The 22212-nt window shown below is 35.3% G+C and overlaps 1 protein-coding gene and 1 pseudogene across 11 annotated transcripts in view; both read left to right on the forward strand.

Moving 5' to 3' along the window:
• The first annotated feature begins 3247 nt into the window (after window positions 1–3247).
• Window positions 3248–22212, forward strand: part of LRCH3 (leucine rich repeats and calponin homology domain containing 3) — a 97045-nt gene continuing 78080 nt past the window's right edge. For all 11 annotated transcript variants that reach the window (XM_039850819.1, XM_039850823.1, XM_039850828.1 and 8 more), the window contains exon 1: window positions 3248–3551. In XM_039850819.1, the coding sequence (XP_039706753.1) occupies window positions 3290–3551 (262 nt within the window). In that variant the 5' untranslated portion in view covers window positions 3248–3289. The remainder of the gene's footprint in view (window positions 3552–22212) is intronic.
• Window positions 15091–15209, forward strand: LOC120593162 (uncharacterized; annotated as a pseudogene).

The following is a 22212-nucleotide window of genomic DNA, read 5'->3' on the forward strand; positions in this document are numbered from 1 at the left end:
ATACTAATAAATCCCAAGCATTTACTACAAGAATTTTAGACTGTTAGTAGAGTTTTAAAGATTTGTGGACCATTAGTAGGGGTTTAAAGATTTACCCCTACTATATATTGTTGATTTATAATGTCTTTTTTCCCCCTGCTATTTTAGTTTACTTTCTATCTGAAATTTTTCAACATAAAATTTGATAAAATGGAAAGAAAGGTGATACCATTCTGGAAATGGAGATCCTTGTTCTTAGTGTATTCAGATGATATTTATTGATGTTTAAAGATGAATAGGGAACTTTATTGTGTATATGTTTATACTTCCATTTTTCTTTCATGAGAAGAAAATCACATTGTCAAAATTTTCTTAAGAGTTTTAAAAAGTCAATTATTAGTGCTTCTCTTGATTAAAGGAGTCAAAGGGAAGGACCAAACATCGAATATATTCAACAAGCCAGATTCTGTGCTTTACATTTGGAGAGAATGCAATTGGCCAAGATTTTAACCCTACTGTTTTTGAGTTTATAAATGTAAAGTCTAAAAGGAGTGACCATAATATATTTTCAGTGAGTAGAAAGGGAGAAAGGACTTTATTTCTGTAAAATGTAGTGAGCTGTAGAGCCGGAGAGAGCTATTGAGTATTGAGTCCTGTAAAATATGCAAGAAGCAGAGAAAGTCTCCATATCTATTCCTAACATTAATAACCCTGCTGCCTATTTTTTCAACTCCTGCACTTCCAGGGCACAGAGCAGTAGTGGAATAAGTTATAGATCCCTGTAGCCCTTTTGCTCACAACCTTTTTGCAGCTGTTTATCACTTTTTCATCACTAGACTGGTGAACTTCCCACATGACTATTTCCTATACTATTCTTGCAAAATGATCTTGTCATTTGCTTTTGGAGAAGATTGAGGGAGTAGGATGAGAATTCCCTCGTATTTTACCTTTGCTTTGTAGATAAAACCTCAAATCCTTAGAAGTCTCAAAATTAACTCCTTGATCTTATTCTCCCAGTCTTTACCCATGACTTGTTCTTGTATAATGGGATATATAGTACCTTCCTTTTCCTTGTATCCACAAGCCTTTCTTTTATCCTTGAAATATCTACATACTTACATATGCTGTTCTTAAAAATCATAATTCTTTTTTCTCTCCTATATTAGTACATAGCCTCTACTGTAGTGCATAACTCATCTCTGTCTCTGCTTTCCACTATTTTTGAACTATTAATATACTCAGCCCTGGGGTATGGAAGGTAAAGATAGAATTTAACATGTTAAGGACCGTAAAATCTAGTTTAATAGACAAAGTTAACATTGATCTATAAACTTGGCCAGAAGTTCAGAGACCAGGATTAGCATGGAATGTTGTGATTATAAGATATGCAGGTAGATAGTAATGAGATCATATTATGGAGAACTTTCAGAAGAATTTAGTGTAAATGTGGATGGTAGGTAATCAAATATAGATGACATAATGGAAAGATCTGGCAATTTTCTATAGCATTGTAGCATTAATATAGAATATATGATTATGCTTTTAGTCATTGTAGTTAAAATACTGTATCTAAAAAATATGAAGTCCTACTCTTAAATCTTTCTGAGAATAACAAAATTTTAGGAAGGCCAGAATAACAAAAAACAATTCATGCATTGGATAAATGTTATTTGCCAGGGATAACAAATTTATCAGTTGCCATTGCAGTGACCCAGGCTCATAAAGGACATTGATAATTGATCTTGAAACTTGTTGCTGAAGAACCTTAACATGTATTAAGTTCATGGAACAACTCTGAGCAGCGGTTACTCATCAGCTTTGGCACTGAGATTCAACATTTTTACAATCTCAGGAGTTGGAGGAAATGCTAATCAAAGTTTCATTGAAGAGTTAGGCCTTGAGTGATGAGTAAAATCTCTTCAACCTTATTTTCTTGAGCTCTCTGACATGAACTTTTTGGCCTGTGCCCCTGATGTTTTCCACATATACTATTATAAATCATACCTAGTGGAGTTCATCCTGATCCTCCTCCCAATCTGGAATATTGCTCTCACCTTCCAGCCTACCCCACTTCATAGTCCTTCAGATTTTATTCCAAACCTCATTCATCCATAATATAAATTCCTCTTCTCTGAATTCTGATAATTCACACCACCCCTACTCAGACCTTCTTTTGTTGTCTTGTTCTCTAATTGATCTATTTGTCTATTTCTATAATTAGATTATAATCTCCCAGGAACAGGACTATTGGAGGGCCTCTTCTAGTTACCACAGTAAATACTAGATGATTGATTGTAGGAGAGATTTACATAATGTAACAGAAATGGCTTAAATGTGCAAAATAAACAGGAATATGCTAAAGACATTGCAATATAAGTGAGGTCTAATTGATGTAAAATGAACTATTTTCCACTTTTTCAATAATCAAATAGTTTCATTGTTTACTATTTCTTAAATTCTACGTTTAACCCCTCCATTTGGCGTATGATAAAAAAAAAAAAAGATATTGTCAGATCCTTTTCTCTTCCTCAATTTTGATTCCAGAACAAAATTTTATTTTTTTAATTCCTAGGTGGTCTCCCATTCAAGTACTAACCAGGCCTGACCCTATGAGATTAGGCACATTCAGGGTGGCATGGCTGTAGGCTAGACCAAAATTTTAGACTTTAATGTTGTTCATCCTGCCTAAAATCTGGTCTAAAAGACAAGTACTATTTAAGATGCTTGTTTTATTTTTGTTAAGAATTATAAAAGGGAGGGAGGGCCTAAAATATTTATATAATCCTTTCAGTGAGAATTATAGGGTTTGGGAGCCAGTTCAGCCCCCTTTTTCCCTTCAGGCAATGGTAGTTAATTAATCCACAAGTATCCATTTGGATCATTTGCTTTACAGAATGACAGACTTTGGAAAATGTTGTAGGTCGTATCCCAGGGTCCCCTTATCTCACTGTCCAAGTTTCTGGAAGCAACAGTGTTAAGCTTTAATTTAATGCTTAATCTAATTCTCTAGTACTGAAGGAAGAGGACAGAAGTTTTGGTGAGAAGGGTTGTCTGCAAGATATTTTTGTAGAGGAATTTTGGAAATGCTACTGGGAACCTAAAGCAGCGGCTGCGCCAGACTTGGGAGTTCTGTTTTATTTTCCCTTGAAAACCTCGTGGGCGGAGGCAAGCGCGGGGATGTGCTGAGGGACACCACAGCCCTGCCCATCAAGGGAACCGTCCGGGGTCTGTAGGCCCCTTTCCCCGCCCACCCATCAGTTCTGGTCGCGCATGCGCTGAGCTGGCGGGTCAGAGCGTTGTCGGCTGAGAAATGGCGGCCGCGGGCTTGGTCGCTGTGGCCACGGCTGCAGACTACTCTGGCCCGGTAGCGTCCGGAGGTAACCTTTCCGGTGTTAACTGCGGCTCAAGCTCCGGGACAGGCCCTGGTACTGGCCCGGTCTCGTGGAGCCGCTCCCTTGATCGAGCGCTGGAGGAGGCAGCGGTAACCGGGGTGCTGAGCCTGAGCGGCCGGAAACTGAGGGAGTTTCCTCGGGCAGCGGCCAACCACGACCTGACGGACACCACCCGGGCGGGTGAGCTGGGCGAGGGGCATCCCTGCCCATAGGAGGCCCTGGGCGTGGCAGGAGGCCGCCTCAGTCAGTGGGGGGACTCGGGGGTAGTTACAGCAACTGGTCTCATGGCTCCTGGTCGGTAGCCGGGTAGCGGGGAGAGGGCGAGTGTCCTAACCCACCCACCCAGCCCCGCGGGCCTACCGGCCAGACCCCGAGCCTGGGGCGAGGCGGACTGCACCTCCCGAGAAAGAGAACCATAGGGCATTGATGGGTGGTGTTTTACTTTCCTAGAAAATTAACTTCTGCCGCTGCGGAGGTAGATCCTTGCCCCGTCCCGGTTTCTGCGGGCCCTTTCGGATTTGGGTTTGCAAATTGACTTTGCTAAAAGCTGGGATGGTAGCACGCTCTTATTAGGTCAGAATAGCGTTCGTCGCTGCATTGTCAAGAATACTGCGATCTCAGCATTGGCGTTTTTTCAAGAGTTGTTATTAATGTGAATCCGAACGCTGTAACTTTTCTTTCGCCACCTTCATCTAGTTGACTTACCAAATATACTTGTAAAAATAACTAGAGCCCACCTTCAGACTCCCATTACTTTCCTCTCTCCTCATGCCCCCCCAGCAAAAAAAGTTGAAGAAAACTACTTAGAAAATATACATAGCTTGCCTACCATATCTGTATTTAATGCTTTTTAAAAACTAACATTATTTTGCTTTATACATACTTTTGAACACAGGAAAAATAATAAGGAATTAGGTTTTCTTAGTTGTAGAGAACAATGTCTGGTGACTAAGGTATTCAACATAATATATTTCTCTTGTGTTTAAAATATAGCTTCCTCAGGGTGTAGATTAAAAACTAAGTCTATTCATGTTTTGCACAAAGGAAAAAAATTCCTTACACAAATTTATATAATATGATGTAGTTAAATATTTTATTTTCCTATAGTGTTTTTGCAACCAAAGAATGTGTAGTACTTTGTGTCTAATATTTATTCCATTTTATTTATCTTATTTTAAAATCTTTAACACCTTCCTATGTTTGTGCACTCATTAAAGATTGGTATTACATATGATTCACTCATGTTAAAATAAACAGAACTGTTAAACTACTTTAAGAAGCTGTTCTTTCAAAGATACTTTTGCTCTAATGTAAAATGGAAGACATTAAATGCCTACTTATTTAATTTTTGGAAACTGTACCAAATGTAGTTTGTATTTTTTAGTGAATGATATTAAAGTTAAACTTTTTTGCTAGGGTAAATATGAACAGCCACTTGCCTTTGGCATGTATTTTGATAGACAGTATCTAAAATTGTCATTCATACTCCACATTTTCTGATTCTGTTCAGGAGATGGCTATGTGGCATATGACTGTTCAGGAGATAGATAGCATAACAATTTCATATTGGTGTGAGTCATTTCAATATTTACTACATTAAGCCTGAAGCTAAAGAACAAGCTGATTATAGGCGTTTATCTAGCTCATTATCTTACCTGCTTTTAAATAGTTGTAGGACGAATGTGTTTTGCCTTTAAGAAAGATTTTATTAACAAAGAAACCCCAAGGGCATTTATAAAATCTAATAAGTAATCTCAATGAATTGTTCCCTTACTGTGCTCTGCATATTAGTTTGTTATTGTCCACATTTATTTTATTACTTTAATAGTTTCTATATAAACTAAATTTTTTGTTGGTTGACATTTTATCTGATCAAAAAGTACAAAAAAGGAAAACACTGCTCAGTATTTTATAACCTATTAGACTAAATTCATTATAATCTATTAGGAATATCACTAAGTATAAGAAATCTTTGGCAGACCTTGCTAAGTACAAAAACACGGAATTATTTTAAACAGATAATTTGATGTGGATAACATTTATTGAGTTTTCACTATTTGCTCTTCAGTGTTTTAGGTATCTTAAAATACATTGCCTTGTTGAATGCTTAACAACCAATGGATTAAATATCATCCCCACTTTGTATATAAGGAATCACTCAGAGAAAGTCATGTAACTAGAATTAATGGTAGAATTTTAGCTCAGGTCCATCTAATTCTTTTCTCTCCACTATAACAACACAGCATCCCTGTGTACAGAAAGGCATTAGCATTCCTGTTTTTACAGATAGTAAAACCAAAGTTTGGAGAGAGAAGATAATTTTCTCAAAGACCTGTAGCTAAAGGCCATTTGGAAGGTGGTATTAGCCAGAATTCGGGCCTAGTTTGAGGTAACCCCCAACCATAGTCTACCTGTTATACCAGGTACTTAGATGAATTCATACCCAAATTTTAGCCAACTTATGTTAGCTAAAATGTTTTGTTTAGACCCTACAGGAAATTTAAAGCCAAGAAAATTATTTGAATGCTATATATATCAGTTGCCACACAGTCTGCTCTTTTATAATGTATAGAATGTACCTAGTAAAGCTGCTGTCCTTCAAGAGTTTACATTCTAAGAAACAGCACATATTACCCATACCGTTCATAATTTTGACATGATTAGAATTCATTATGGAACGTTTTCTGGAGATTTCTCCCTTTTTGTTTAAAAAGGTAGATCGTTAGAAAAAGGGAAATACCTATATAGGAATGGGTAACTTGATTCAGTGGACAAGGAAAATCTTAGAAGAAATAACAGAGGACTTTGGGGGCAGAAAGGATATAGCTTGGATTTGGGTAGGCAGAAATGAGAAGGAAAGACATTCCAGCTAATGGTAGATAGCATGCACAAAGTCTTAGAGTATAGGGCACATCAGTTAATTTTGCAAGTCAGTCATGCATTCTTTCATCTAATAACAATACTGAACTCCGCTTTTCCTAGGGAACTACCCTTCTTGCATACATAGATCCCACCGTGACACAAGGGTGTGCACATGACTCAGGTCTCGCCAATCTGTGTCATTCATCCCTCTGCCCACTGTGATGGTTCCAAGGGCATATTTTCCAGTCAGCACACATGAATGTTAATTCTGAATTTTTAAATTTAAACTATCGAGAAAGAGGCATGCTCTGAATCCTGGGGTTGCTGAGAGAATAAATGTGAGCCTGAAACTTGCCGATAAATGGAAAGCAGAGCCAAAAGATGGAAAGAGTGAAGCCAAGTTCTGATGATAATGTTTGAATCTTTGGATCAATAGGCAGTCTTTCAGTTAGTGCTGTCCTTGGACTTTCAAATTATGCAAGCTAATAAATTCCCTTTTCTGCTTAATTTGAGTGGAATTTTTGGATACAAAATAAGAGTTCTGACTAATACAGTGAGACTGCTCTTGATAATGTTGTGGTGAGGCCAGTATGGTCAGAGTAAATGGTTGGATTAGAGAATACAGAAGCTACCTTTCTCATATGAGGTAGCTAGATGATGATAGGTTTGGAGACAGTGAAGCTAGCCAACATTCATTCATTGAACAAACATTGACAGGGATTTTATCAGGTGTAGATATATAAAGAAGACCAAGATACTCCCTTCTTTCAAAGAACTCAATGGATCTAGTGAAGGAATAAATAAATGTAAAGGTTATTTGAGTAGTCTAATAATAGCTAAACTTTTATATGTTGGGCATTGCACTAGGTAATATAGAGGAAACAAAATAAGAGATTATACCCTGTTAAAAAAAAAATAAATCAAATAATCCAGTTAGGTGGCTATGATAATAATCTTAAATCTATGAAGGAGTGAAAAGCAGAGATCACATTGGAAAATGAACGTGTACAAATGCTAATTGAATTTATTTATTTTTTTGAAAAAGACAGTTATCAGAGGTGACCTAGCTGTTAAACCTGGAGAACTAGAAAGATGGTAATGCTGCTGATAATAATAGTAGCTAACATTTATTGAACCATTTTCATATTCCAACTATTGTGTTAAGCTGTATGTATAAAATATGCACATACAACAACCCTGTGAGTTAAAAGTCCTGTTTTTAACTCCATTTTATACGTGAAAAAATGGAGACTTGTGATTAATCCGATCAAGCTTTCTCAGCTAATAAGTGATAGAGCTGGGATTCCAATTCACACACATCTGATCCTAAAACTTTTTGATCACAAGACGTACTGACAAAGAAGTTTTTACACATACACATTTCTTTGGTTTGCTTTATACCTTTAAGGGTCTGGTAGCACCTTTAGTTAATCATGTACAACAAATAGAAATGTAAATCTGGAACTTTAAATGAAGTTACGGCTCCAGCATAAATTTGAGAGAGTCATAGTGAAGAGTTAATGCAGTGCTTAGAGAAAGAATGTGAAGAGTGGAAAAGCTGGTCTCTGACAACTATGGAGTACACCAGCATTTAAAAAGGCAAGAAGAGGAATCAGCCTGAGAAAGAACCAGAAACAAAGTTTCATAACTAAGCCTCTACTAGAATTCAGAGAAACCTAAAAGCCAAGGAACCATAGTAACCATCTGTTATTTTACAAATGAGAAGCAGTCTTATAGAGGTTAAATGATGTATTTAAGGTTATATATTGAGATGGTGCTGTTTCACTGCAGGCAAATAATAGTCATAGTTGAAGCTATAAGAAATCTCTTCTGAATGGAAGACAGAAAACAAGAAAGCAAGGACTCAACTTTGGGGAAAAGCCTACAGTTGAAGGCAGAATGGAGAGACTAACATTACACAAAAAAAAGGAAAACGAGATGTAGTGGGTGAGCCAAACAAAGTAATGCAGTCTTACTGAAGCCATGAGAATTGAAGCTTTCAGGAGATGGGGACTTATTTCCTAGGTAAAAAAGAATGAAGATTGCTAAAAGGCCATTTAATTTTTCAAAGAAGCAATCTGTAACCCACAAAATTATGGTTTCTTTAATCCTGGAAGTATACACTGGAGTGCCAAGTCTTAAGCGGAAATCATATTTTCCTTGAATCCTTATTTATATATGTTTTATATCAAACAGTATATTTACTATTGAATTTTTCTAGAGCACTCCTGTCTAGTATGGTAGCTACTAGCCATAGTTCGTTATTAAAATAAGTTAAAATCTAAAAGTTTGGTTCTGCAGTCACACTAGCCACATTTCAAATTGACAGTAGCCATGCATATCATATTGCACAGCACGTTAGGCCTACTGTCTGTCATATTGATTGGACAGCATAGATAATAGAATCCATCCATCATCACAGAAAGCTATATTGGAGAGTGATGTTGGGGCATACTGTCTTAAATAGAATTGAAGTTTTCTTCTGCATTATTTTATAAATCATACTTCTTTAGGCAGTGTTTTTCTATATCTGTGAATACAGTAAGCCATCATCATTACTAGGGCTGAAACACTATTAAATAATGGTTGAGAAGGCAGAGGGTAAGGGAGGATGTGGCAGCAAATGGGGGCTCAGTCATAATTACAGTATTCTTGTTAGCATTACAGGGTTGTAGTTTTCCACCTTATACTATATTAGAAATATTGTGTCATGTCTATTAATATTTTTTATAATAGAATTCTTATGGCTATAGAATATTTAATCATATTTTTCTACTTAACTAAATCCCTTTTATTAGGCATTTAGTCTATTTCTAACTTTTCATTATAATAAAAGATACTATTAACATCCTTTTATATAACTCTTTGCTCACATCTCTTATTATTTCCTTTGGGTATATTCCTAGAAGTGGAATTAATTGTTCTAACAAATTTTATGCAGTTTTAAAAACTGAAATCTAATTCACAAACTAAATTTCAGTAGCAGTTCCACATAGAAACAGTGTTCCATATTGTGTGTAGCCTAGTTAGGTTCATAGGCCACCCACAAAAACCTGTTTTTTTTTTCTAAATATGAAAATTGGCTCAATTCACATTTCATACCTCTTTATACCTAACAGCCATGCTGTCCTATATATCTCTCCTTTTACATAAAGACTGTGTGTATGTATTAATGACATAAATTTTTATCGCAGTATCTCTAACCTCAGGGAAGGTCTGGAGTACAGAGTTTAAAGTTGCCTCAGTTGAGAACTTGAAATTTGAAGGCTTAAAATTTTCTTAAATTTTAAGAATTTAGGAATTCTACCATCTTTATGCATGCTTGCTTTAATACAAATCTATGGTTTTCAAATTACCAACCATTAGAAAGACCAGACCAAGTTAGGTTCTATGTTGATACTGTTATTTTTCTGTAATCACCTCTCAGTGTCAAAGTATAGATATACTATTGTATATAATACTACATTTTGTAACAAAGTTTCTATGGAAATACACATGTTGAATTGAAATGTGGGATGCTAAGACACATCTCAGGAAATACCATTTATAACTCTCATAACTTTATCCTCTAGTTGAAATGAGAAATCCTACAGCTCGAATATATTCTCATCCACATGCTTCTTCCTTTCACTCCTGCCTGAGGAACAGCATAATTCTTGTATTGACACAGTGTTGGGGCCAAATAGGGAAGGCTTAGGTAAAAAAAAAAAAACTTGTTACTTATGTCCTTTCCCCCTGCTCCTCCTGAAACACACATGTATGCACACACCGCAAGGATGTGCGCTTTTAAAGAGAGACAGATACCATGGGGAAGATCATGGCTGTTATGTATAAAGGCATCTGAAATAAGATTTAAATTTATGTTTCAGAGAAAAAATCTAAACTCAGCTGTACTGACCTTGTTTTTAAATAGGAAGGATAAATAGTAGGATGGTGTCTTGAGGAGGGATGAGAAGATGAGTCATCGGTCAACACAAAATGTTGAGACTAGAAAAATGGCAACAGTGTTGGGGCCAAAGATTTTCTAGAGTTCATTTCCTTTTACAGTGGCTGAATTTGGGGGCTGGATGGTTAATACTATCTCAGATTATAACATGCATATTACTTTTAAGTGGTAACATGTTCATTATTTTTTTGTTCATTCCACTTAAGCTTGCAAAAAGTATATGATAAATAGGGCAGTTCACACAAAGGAACATTGTTTTGAGTTCCTGAAGTTGCCAGCAATATCAAATGCAGTGCTACTAATTTTAGAATCATAAAATAGTCCTAAAAATCTCAGGTATTTCCTTACTCACTTTTAACTTTCTTCCTTGCTCTTCTAAATTTCTAGATTTTTATTTAAAGGACACCTAAAACCAAGGATTTTTACTGGTTTATTAAACTTAATTATAAAAACTAGGTAATCGATTTTTCCATTAAAAACAAGTTTTACAAAATGACCTGTACATCATAAAGAGTGAAAAGATAAGCTACGGAGTAAGAGATTTCCAATAAATATAACACACAAATGATATCCAGAATATGTATAGAATTTCTACTAACAAATAAGAAAACAACCTAATAGGAAACTGAGAAAACACCTGAATTGGTACTTTACTAAAAAGAAATTCCACTTGACCAAAAAATACATGAAAAAGTGCTCAACCTCATTAGTAATCAAAAGAATGGAAAATAAAACCAAACTGAGGACTCCTTGAAAAGCCGACTGTACCAAGTCCTGGAAAGAAAGTAGAGTAGAGCATTGGGGACACTCATACAGTGTTAATGGGAGTGCAAATTGGTGAATTGACTTCGAAAAATACCTAGTAACATTGAAAAAACACATGTTCTATGACCCAGAAAATAACACATATTCTATGACCCAGAAACTTTTTGTTACAGTTCTCTAAGTCAGAAGACCAGACTCTATTGAGTTATCTACTCAGAGTCTCACAAATCCAAAATCAATGTGTTGGCCAGGCTAGGCTCTTATCTGGAGGCTTTAGAGGAAGAATTTGCTTCCAGGATTATTTAGATTTTGGCAGTTCTTCAAAGTTATAAAACTGAGATTTTCATTTCCTTGCTGGTTGTCAGCTTCAGGCTGCTCTGAGGTCCTGGAGGCTCTTGCATTCCTCACAGCACGGCCCCCTCCACCTTCAGGCCAACAGTATTGTTTTGAATCTCTGACTTTCTCTTTTGCTACCAGCCAGAGGGCTCATGTGATGAGATTGGGTTCAACCAGATTATTTTTCTTATAATTGACTAGCAACCTTAATTATATCTGCAAAGTCCCTTCTGCCTCATAAAGAACATAATCAGAGTATATTTCAAATTCACAGCCCCGAAGATTAGGGTAGGAAATATTGGAGGACCATTTTAGAATTCTGTCTACCATAGAGGGTTCTGTTTTACTCTCTTCTTATTGTATAACACCTAGTACAATGCCAAATGTCCTTTAAGTGTTTATTGAATGTATGTATATGTGTATATATATATATATATATATATATATATATATATATATATACATGGATGGATGAATGTGTGGATGGATGAGAGAGAATGAGATAGTGAGTAAGTGGGTAGGCGAAAACAGGAAATAATGAAGAGGCTATTCACTTTCTTAGCTTTGGAAATAGTGACAACTAACTTCTGTGTGACTGGGTTTAATGGGGACCCTTGGGGCTTCAGCGATGGTAGAATTCAGTCAGAACATTCTCAAGGATAATATCAATGAATAGGCTTCCCTTTGATGTCAAAAAGTCAGACATTCAGATCCTCTTTAATTGGTGTCATAGAGGATAAAAGATGATTTACATGTGCTAAGACAGTCCACCAAATGTAATCAGTGGCAGTGAGAATTTTTAGGTCTTTGAAAAATTTCAGAATAGTACCTTGATTTGCTAATAAAAGAAATGTTTCAAACTCCTTACAGTGAAGTAGGCTTTCCATGTATATTCAGTATGTATAACTAACTTCGATAATGTGCAAGTCTCAGTTGTCTAAGGAGAATTTTAGCCAGTTAACTAAACGATGCTTTTGCTAACTTAGTAATATTGTGATTTCTGGCCATTTATTATCACGTGACAAACTGAAGTCTATTAGTTCTCAAACTTTGGTGTGTATAAAAGCTCCTATGGCACTTTAAAAAACTGTGTATTCCTGGATCCATACCCTAGAGAGTCTGATTGAGATCTGGAGCAGGGTGCATTAAGCTGCATTTTTAACAAGCAACCTGATCAGCAGTTGAGAAATTCCTCCTTGACTTTTCTACTTTACTCTAAAATTCATTTAGGAAGATAGTAATTTTTTACATCAAAAAGATAGCCTAATGACTAGGTAAGCCAAACATTTTATATAATCGAAAATGTATTTTTTAAAGTATAAAACATCATTTTGCAAAATTGGACACTTCGGTAGAGAATAAACACTTGAAAGACTGGTTTGTTTATTTTAAATACAGTGTTAACGAAGAACTATGTTAAAGTCACAAGTAGATAACCAATTTATATGAAAAATAAACTGAAAATTGAGCATGTATGGTTAGTCATGATTTTTGGTTACCAGTAACAGAAACCAGCTGTCATTATGTGTAGCCTACAAAATCTCTGGGAGGACTGGAGAACCTGACTGGAAGGATAGGTAACCAGGAACAATATCTAAAATCATGTGACAGATCTTGTCCTCTGAAGACACCACTAGCACTGCTGCTGGGGATACACACCTCAGTATGCACCACCAACACCAGTGGTAATGGACACTGTATGCCAGCACTAGAACTTTTGCCACCATTTCCTCTGGAAATTAGGGTGTAGTATTACCACTGTGCTGTCATTTCAAGGTTAGGGGAGGACATGTCTGCTTGGGAGAACTTAAGTTATGTACCTGTGCCCATTGCTGCAAGAGAGGCTGGGAAAGCAAGTATACTATGTGGCACTATTTTCAACTTTGGTTGAGGAAAGAATTCTAATTCATAAAGTATTGGATTTTCCCAAACATAGGAATAGTGTTACCTCCTGACAGCCTAAAAAACTGGCGTCTGTCTACTACAAGTTGTATTTAGTACTGAAATCAAGTAACCAAGTAAGCCTTTAGTAGAATATGAAATTATAATGCACAGTAAGCAAGCATTAAATGATAGGCAGTTTACTGACTGTAATTGGTTTAATTTTTCTGTAGCCAAACTTTCCATTTCTTGGTTCAGTAGGGAGAGGAGGAAAAGATCTATTAATTAGACTCTTTTCTAGGAGTACCTTCAGTTTTTTTCTTTTTCTTTTCCTTTCTTTTCTTTGCTATTTTTTTAATTCTGAGACTACCCTTAATTTCTTTTTAAGATCTGGGGTCTGCATTAATTCGAGAAGAAAAATTACCAGTGTTGCCTACTTCCTGCTTCTTCAAGTGTCTGCAGTGTCCCAAATCCCAATACCTGTCATTTTAGCCAGTGGCCCCTATAGTAAAATTTTGACAACAAATATATATTTATTTATTTACATTATATTCATGTACTCATGTACTGATTATATTATAAAACATATAAAATATAAAATTTTGAAAAAAATTAAACAAATAGAAATAAAAATTCTAATTCCACATTCCAGTGGATCATTTTGTGTGTCCCCTGGATAGCAGGTTTACACACCTTTCTTGGAGACAACTGATTAAGACAGTGGTTAGCTTAGTGATCTTTAAGTAGGAGAAAGGGTAATGTTAAGTATATAAAAACATTGTAGTTTTTACGGTGAGAATATGAGAAATGAGAGACAGCTTAAGATGTGGAGTTCAAGGATAAAGAGCTATAACCTGTTCAAAAGGAAAGGATATTAGCAGACAAAGATTGAGGAAATTTCTTAAAGCGATGCTGTATGTAAGGATGAGTTCTTTGTATAGCATGTACAAAAATCATTGTGTATGTAAAGTGGAGAATGGGTAGTTTGTAAAGGCTGGGCTGCTTCCATGGATTTGGTGGGGTGGGGTGGGGTAGATTAGGAACCATGGTACTTTAGGAGTAAGATTTACCTGTTTTAACCTTGATTCTTTACTGTTTAGTTGTTTGGCTTAAGTCAGTCTTATCTTTCCTTATTTAGAAAATAAATGGGCAGACTGAATTGGAGTTTTTAAGACTTAGGAGGCCTAGCGCTTTTGAGGAGTCTCCTGAGGTTGCGCTTTGGCATGGGTTTCAACTAGAGTCAGCTTTGATTCTGTGGCGTATTCATTTAACAGATAATTTTAGCCTTAACTTATGCTTGAACTTCAGACTTATATTAGTTGCCTACTTGATATTTTCACTAGATGTCTAAATAGGCATCTCAAATGTACCTTGAGCAGAATGGACTCTTGATTGCCTCAATCCCTTCCCACTCCCCACTTCCCCAAAGGAGGTAGAGAGAAAAACTAACACCAAAAACTTGTTCTTGTAGTAAATGACACTACCATCCATTTATTGAGGTAGAAACTCATCCCAGTTTTGAATAATTGGTTCCATTACTCCACCATCCATGTATCTAGGCAGTAGCTCAGGCTTCAAACCTGGGAGTCATTCTTTATTCTCTCTGGTACTCCAATCCTCCTCAGTCTATTAGCAGATCACATCTACTTCAACATATCCTAAATCTGCCCACTTCTCTGTCTCCCCTGCTGAAACTCTAACCCCAGCCCCATGCTCTCTGTTGCCATGAACTACTGCAGTAGCCTCCTAACTAATCTTCCTTTTTCTACTCTTACCCCTTGAAAACATTCTCCGTACAATAGCCAAAAATGATATTTTTTAAATGTCAGTCAGATCGTGTCATTTCCCTTTAAAATCAAACATACAAAAGGCAATGGATAACTACTATAGGATTTTGTTAGTTTGACTAGGGTCAAAAAAGCCTTATGTCTCTATGGCCATGCCACCCTGAACATGCCTGATCTCATCTGATCTTGGAAGTTAAGCAGTGTTGGGCCTGATTAGTACTTGGATGGGAGAACACCTAGGAATACCAGGTGCTGTAGGCATAAAAAAATAAATAAAATAAATAAAAGCCTGTGTGTGACTTCTGCCTGCTTCTTAAGCCTTAACTGTATTCTCATACCTAGCTCATTAAATCTTATTAAGCTTGTTTTTCCTTTGTGGCCTTCGTACTTGATAGCCTCTGTTCATAGAATGCCCTTCCTCCAAATCTTTGTGTGACTGCCTCTCATTCTTTAGATTTGATAAGTAAGTATATATAAAGCACTTAAGAGTAATTCTTAGCTCATTGTAAATGATCAGTAAATGTTAGCCCTGTGCCCCCCTCCCCCGCCCTGCCCCCTTAAAACTCATATCTTTAGAGAGGTTCATGATAAACCCTGGCCTGTTGCCTTGAGCCACTTTTCTTCATTGTTGTTCTTTATTTCCTTCATAGTATGTCTTTATTTATTGATTGTTTACATCATTAAAATGTAAGCTTCAGTAGAATAACAGCCTTTTCTGTCTGTATCTCCAGCATTTACAATAGAGTATATCACATAGTATACCCTCAGTATACTTTTTGAATAAATGAATGAATGAATGAATGACCCTGTATTCCATGTATCATAAACCTATCTAGGTCTGCTAGCATTGAATTCTTTTAGAATTTTTGTTTTGTCTGAAAATCATTATTTTGCCTTCCATTTTTTTTACTGGGTATAGAGTTCCTGCTTGGCAGGGTTTTTCATTTTTGCTTTTTCATTTCAGCACCTTAAAAGTGTCATTACATTGTCTTCTGACTTCCGTAATTTCTGTTGAAAATCAGCCTGCAGTTTCTGTTGTTTGTGGTGCATTTAGGATAACATTTGTTTCTTCTCTGGCTGCTTACGATTTTTTTCCCTTTGCCTTTGATTTTCTGAAGTTTGATTATGATGTGGCTTTCTTTGTACTTATCCTACTCTGAAGTTTACTGAGCCTCTTGCATTGTGGATTGAGAAATTCTTGGTTGTTATTTGGTTTCAGTAAGAAATTTTTCTGTTTTCTTGGTTCATAAGTACTATTCAAAGTTATAATTATTCTTTTTAAATTGTTATGTTCTGGTTTTCCTAGGATAGTACTAACTCATGGTATCTTCTTTGACATTTTCAATAATGATCTATGGTGCTGTGAAGTTTTACTGTTCTAAGTATGGTCTATGGACCAGCAACATGGCATTAACTAGGATGCAAAATTTCAGACCCATCCTAAAGTTAGAATCTGTCTTTTAAAAGATTGTGCGAATGTTACAGTTTGAGAAGCACTGCTATAAAGTTAAACAGATAATTGAGATTGCATTTTTTCCCCCAGAAGGTCTCTGAATTAAGTTGACACCATTTATTTTAACCCCATGCCACATAGATTGACCAAATTGAGCATTTTCAATACCAGTCTATTAAAAAAGAGAAAGGCCCTTTGGGGTGGGGGGTGCAGTAGGCAAAGAAGGAAGTTAAAACATTAGCTACCATGTTCCTAGGATGTTGTAGGCTCATAATTTGGGTATATCATGGATATGTATATGGCTAAGGGTTAGATGTGGTATTTGCAAGTCTTTTGGGCTGTGCCTTGAATCAGCTGGGCCTCTGCCACAGTTATGCTGAGAAGGTAAAAAAAAAAGCCTAATGTGTCATCCTAATAGGTGTAGTAAGGATCCCAGCCTATGCAAAAACTGCAGCCTATGTCTAGAGCTCAATCTCATTGTATTATTTTTTCCCACTTCTATTATGAGGATTGAGACTTTATACCCCAAATCCTTATACCATAAGCAGGCCTTAACTTCTTGTCGGTTTATTTGTTTCTAATACTTGGTTTTAGCAGTCTAATTATTACTGGCTTAATTGCTTATCTTGCTTTTGAAGACATTGTTTAGTAACAGTAGGAACTAAACATTCTTGAGGTCAGATCAACAATGACTAGCATTGGTTTATTAATTTTGCTGTTTTATAGTACTTGCAGTTTGTCAACACTTCTTTATTTTCAAACATAATGACAAATAGAATTTAAAGATATTTTCTGTAGAATCCATATCTTCATTATTCTATCTACTTTTTTCACAAAAGGAGAATTTTTCATCATAGGTACTCATTTAGTCACAGCACCCTTCATGTTTCCTTTTTAGGATCCTTATAGACTTAAGGATTTCTTACAGATTCAAGGTATTTGTAAGTGCCTCTACCTGTTTTATGCTGTATATGTCATTGCCTAAGCTCATCATGTGTGGGAGCCCTCCTCTTGGTCAAGCCTCTCTCCCCATCCCAAGATTACTGCTGAGAAGTTGAAAATTGCATTCCAAGAAGAAAGAGATTTTCCAGATCCTTCTTGTTTCCCTCTCCCCTAGGTAAAGCATTTGTTATTTTTAAGCAGCCTTGGTTCCTTTTAGTAAGCAATAGGATACAGGATTACAACCTGTCTACAGGAGCCTTGTTTTATATCATTTCACATGACAACTGATACCAGACAGGACAGCATCAGGAACAGCTTTGATAATTTATGTGAAGGAGCAAGAACCTTTCAAAGTTATGAATGTGGACAATTTTAACCCTCATTTGACCAAATTCTTTTCTTACTCTAAAATTAAAGCCTTTCAGTTGATTTTCATTTATATTCTGATCTGAGTTACCAGCTTTTCCTCTCCTTCATACCCAGTATAGTCGTATTTTTTGTACTGGGTTACTATATATTATTATACCAAACTATATTTTGAAGTAAAATACTATCAAAAATTTTAGAAATAACAACATTTAAATGCCAACTGTGACTGCTCATTTTCAATAAATTTTATTTATGTGGTGCTATTGATACCATATTTTTGAAGGCTACTGACTTTAACTTCCTTAGTTTCCTCAATATAGTTCGAATAATTTCATATGTGTATCCAGTAGATTAATCAAGACCAATTTCACTAAAGGTTTGTTTTCTTTCTTTAAACAAAGGGATATTTATAGTCCATATGCATAATGACTTTTTATCAAAATGTATTTAATACTAAAATTCAATGTAAAACAATATTTAGAATAAACAGTATTGAAATAGAGATCAGGCTTTTTCTTTGTTAAGGGAAGGGGAACTGGGAGGAGCTGTTTTTGTAAAACTCAAGCAAGCAGAATTCCTCTAATGATTAGCATGTCTAATCATTAGCAAGACTAAGCCTAAACTATTAGCCTGAAGGCTATAGGAATAATGCAGGCTTGAACAGGATAGTCAGAGTCCAAGCATTTCACTCTGTTACATAGGTTTGAATTTCAGTTCAATAACTAGCTTTGTGTAACCCATAGACCCGTTTTCTAACCTTTCTAAATGACAGTTTCCTCATCTGTGCAATGTCTGCCTCATGAGGAGATTTTATGGATTAAACGAGATAGTAGCCATATGGAGCAATTAACAAATGTTCCAGTGCTCAACAAAAGTTAGTTTCCTTCCTCCGCCTTCTTTCCCTTGCTTGCTTTAGCGCCACATTTATTTAGTTAGTAAAAATATATTGTGCGCCAATGTCTCAGGCACTGTTCTAGGCAAGAATATGGCTTTTTGAAGTATGATTTTTGAATATAAAATAAACCCACTCCAGTTTGTTATAAAATGCTTTTATTTTTTTTCAATCTTATTTTACATTTCATATGAGTCATAAAATATACCAGGATTAAATTGATGCATTATACCGCAGTAGTTCTAAACTGACATGTACCCCCCAATATAGAAAGTGTATATGGTTGACTGTTTACTACTGGTAATTGGTGTCATGTTTTCCCAAGAGTTTTTTTGTTCAAGTTATTTTTTGTAATGTATGATTTAGTTTCCTCCAGAATTATACTTTGAGTTTTGTTTTACTTTGAATTTTTGGTTATCATTTTAGAATTGCTTTTAAAACTTGTGGAGAAATTATTTTTTATGGTTATCTTTAGATTTTTTGTTACTTAAAGTGAGAAGTTATTAAGTAATAATTTTATGTTTGGTAGTAAAGTTTCCATCATTAATAACACCTTGTATTTATAAAATACCTTTTTTAAGACTAAAGTATGTTTTTATTTCTTGCATAGAGAAAGTCTGTACTTTTTTTAAGTTCAAATTTTAATAAGTTGGGTTTTCTAACAATAGGAAATGTGCATGTGTTATCTGTCTCAAGGTGACTTCTTCTGTATATCCTTAGTTATAGAACTTCTGTTCAGCTAGACTCAGGTGATTCTCAGTGATGGTTGTTCTGTAGTTCAGTTGTAATTTTGAAGTGGTCATGGGAGGAGGCAAGCACAGCATTTACCTACTCTGCCATCTTGACTGGAAGTATAAAATACTTTTTTCCAAAGAACAGAGTTCTCATCCTTTTTCATTACACAATTTTTACATTTCATAATAAAATGACTTTTTTTAATCATCCCAGACCAATATATATCACCAAGAGAACAAGTCTAGAACCCAAGTCTCCACACTACAAGAATAATACTCTTAGCTAAATTAGAGTTCTAAGTTTGATTTAATTTTTCATTCCTCTTTTTACATTTTTTAACATTTTTCTCATGGCCCAGCTTTGGAAATATGTAACAAAATTTTATCAGCCTACATACATTTTTCAGCGTCCCACTCTTCTAGGATATGTGGAAAACATAACCGTGGGAGAAAAAAGTTATTTTTCCAAGTCATTCAGTGTACATTATTGCTTTTCCTGAGCAAATATATGCACACTAATAAAGCATGGTACATGGGCCTTTTTAGACTCTAGCATCTTTGATAGATCTTACCGTAAGCCTTTTGTTTTGTTTATTTAGCACCCAACTGCAAACCTTGACTCCCCCCAGGTAGGCGCGGATCCTGGGGCCGGGCCTGGGCATCACGGTGGACAGAATGAGTGGAAGGGCAGGAAGAAATACAAAAGCATCATGATGTTATAAAAATGAGACCTTTATTCTGGCAATAGGAATCCACATTTCAAAAGCTGATGATTGTCAAACCGATCTAAAAGACGATGAGAATACAAAAATAGTTGCTTCTTTTTAAAAACTTGGATATTTCTAACACAAAATTTCTTTTCTCTTTAAATAGCCTTTCATTAATAAGCAGAGTATGTAATTGATTGTTTTTGAATTGGTTCTCTAAAATGTGCAGGAAAACAATATTCATGGAGCACTATTCCAAACAGGGGAAAAAAGGGACAGCTGTACCATAGTTTAAATGAAATGAAAATATCCAGTACTGCAATGAAAAGTAAAAATCCATTTACCTAAATTTAGTTGTGCTGAAAGTAGGTGACATTGCTTACATTTTGGGACCTTGTCAGTAATAATCACAAAGTTAAGTATTTATTTGGGCTTAGGGAGAGCTTCTGGAGATAATCAAAAAAATCTCAGAAAATAGCTATGTAGAAATATCTTGTTTTATTTATTCCTCCCCCTTCTTAAATTTCCCCTTTCCACCCCTGACTTATGGATGTTACCATGTTCCCCTTAGGAACTGGATCTCTGAAGGCGGGGCGTCTCCTCCCACATGCTCGCAGTGTGTACCTGGGGCCTGGCGCACCTGGGGTATGGTCCGTGCCTCCACCCGGGGTGCGAACCCAGGACCTTCTGCATGTAAAGCAGACGTGCTAAACACTATACTATGGAGTCATCACCTTTTTTTTTTTTTCTTTTAGAAACATCTTGTTTTAAGACATAGAGAAATAATGACCAATAAAAGCATTTACATATAATCAATTCTTAGCACTTACACAACTAATACAAAAAAATAGTTTGGATTTTGAAGGAAAATATTTGAACATTTAAGTATAAACAATAAAACCAAATTGCTATCCAAGAAGAACTTAGGAAACTGGATATTGTTAGTGAGCTAGAATTTACAGAATTACCAATGTGATATTTTAAAACTGTATTAGGACTCCTGGGTTCATTGTTTTTATACAATGACTGAATTGCAGAATAAAAAGTATTACTTTGTCAGTACTTTCATTGAATAAATTAATTTGTTTTTATAGTAACATCCTCAATTTGATTTCACAATTACATTATGAAGAAATTTCTGAAAAGCTGATTAAAATTATAAATAGGATAATGATAATACATTTGGCTACGATTTAAATTCTGCATGAATTTCAGAGAGACTTTTATAAGAATGTTAAGTTTTAAACCAATGCTTATTTCATGTAGTTACAATAAATTTAGGCCAACGACTTAAAAAAAAAAAAAGGCATTATGTGCTCAAATTAAATATTTAACCAGAAAAGGGATTCCATTATGAAAGAGATCTGATGATACAGTCTCAAGTACTAACAGAAATTAACCCCACCACAATAAATTAGATATTCTTTCATTACACTGCAGTTATCCAAAATGTCACATAAAATACTCTGATCTGAGTTTTAAACTTTTTTTTTTTATTTTATGGTACTTCTTGAAGATGTACCCAATAAATTTCTGTGAAATTAAGTATAAATAGGGGAGTGGAAATCAGTTTAAACATTTTATTAGAGATTTAAAAATTAAACCCCATGCACCTAAATATATTAACAGTTTATTAGAAATTCTCCCCTTTCTCACCTATCCTAAAAATAAGATACCAGTATCTGTATTTTAAATGAAACCATACTATAAACACAGCAAAGGCCACAGACTATGTTAGAAATATTCTAGCTTATGCTAAGAAAAAAATCAACAGCAACAACAAAAAGCATTTTTTTAAAAGCAGACACGTAACCCACAAACAAATTTCTCAAGTATCTAAACACTTGGCTTATCTGTATAACCAAAAAAATATGCATTAGTCTTTTAATGAAAAAGGAATATATAAAAACTCTTAGATTTTTATGTTACTTTTTCAGATTTACACATGCAAGTTACATAGTAATATTTACAGATATTTTAAAATGAGAAAAATTACTTCTAACAGTTTCCAGTAGCATGTTATTACTATGTTAAAAACATTTTACAGTGCATTCATTTAATCTGGTGATCTTAATTTCTACAAATAACCTATTAACAACAAATTAAATCTTACTGCAAAGAAATTCTTTATAATATCATGACCACATTTTCTAATCCTAGTGAAGTC

The sequence above is a fragment of the Pteropus medius genome, unplaced genomic scaffold (genome assembly GCF_902729225.1).
Source record: "Pteropus medius unplaced genomic scaffold, Ma_sr-lr_union100, whole genome shotgun sequence".
NCBI classification, from domain to species: domain Eukaryota; kingdom Metazoa; phylum Chordata; class Mammalia; order Chiroptera; family Pteropodidae; genus Pteropus; species Pteropus medius.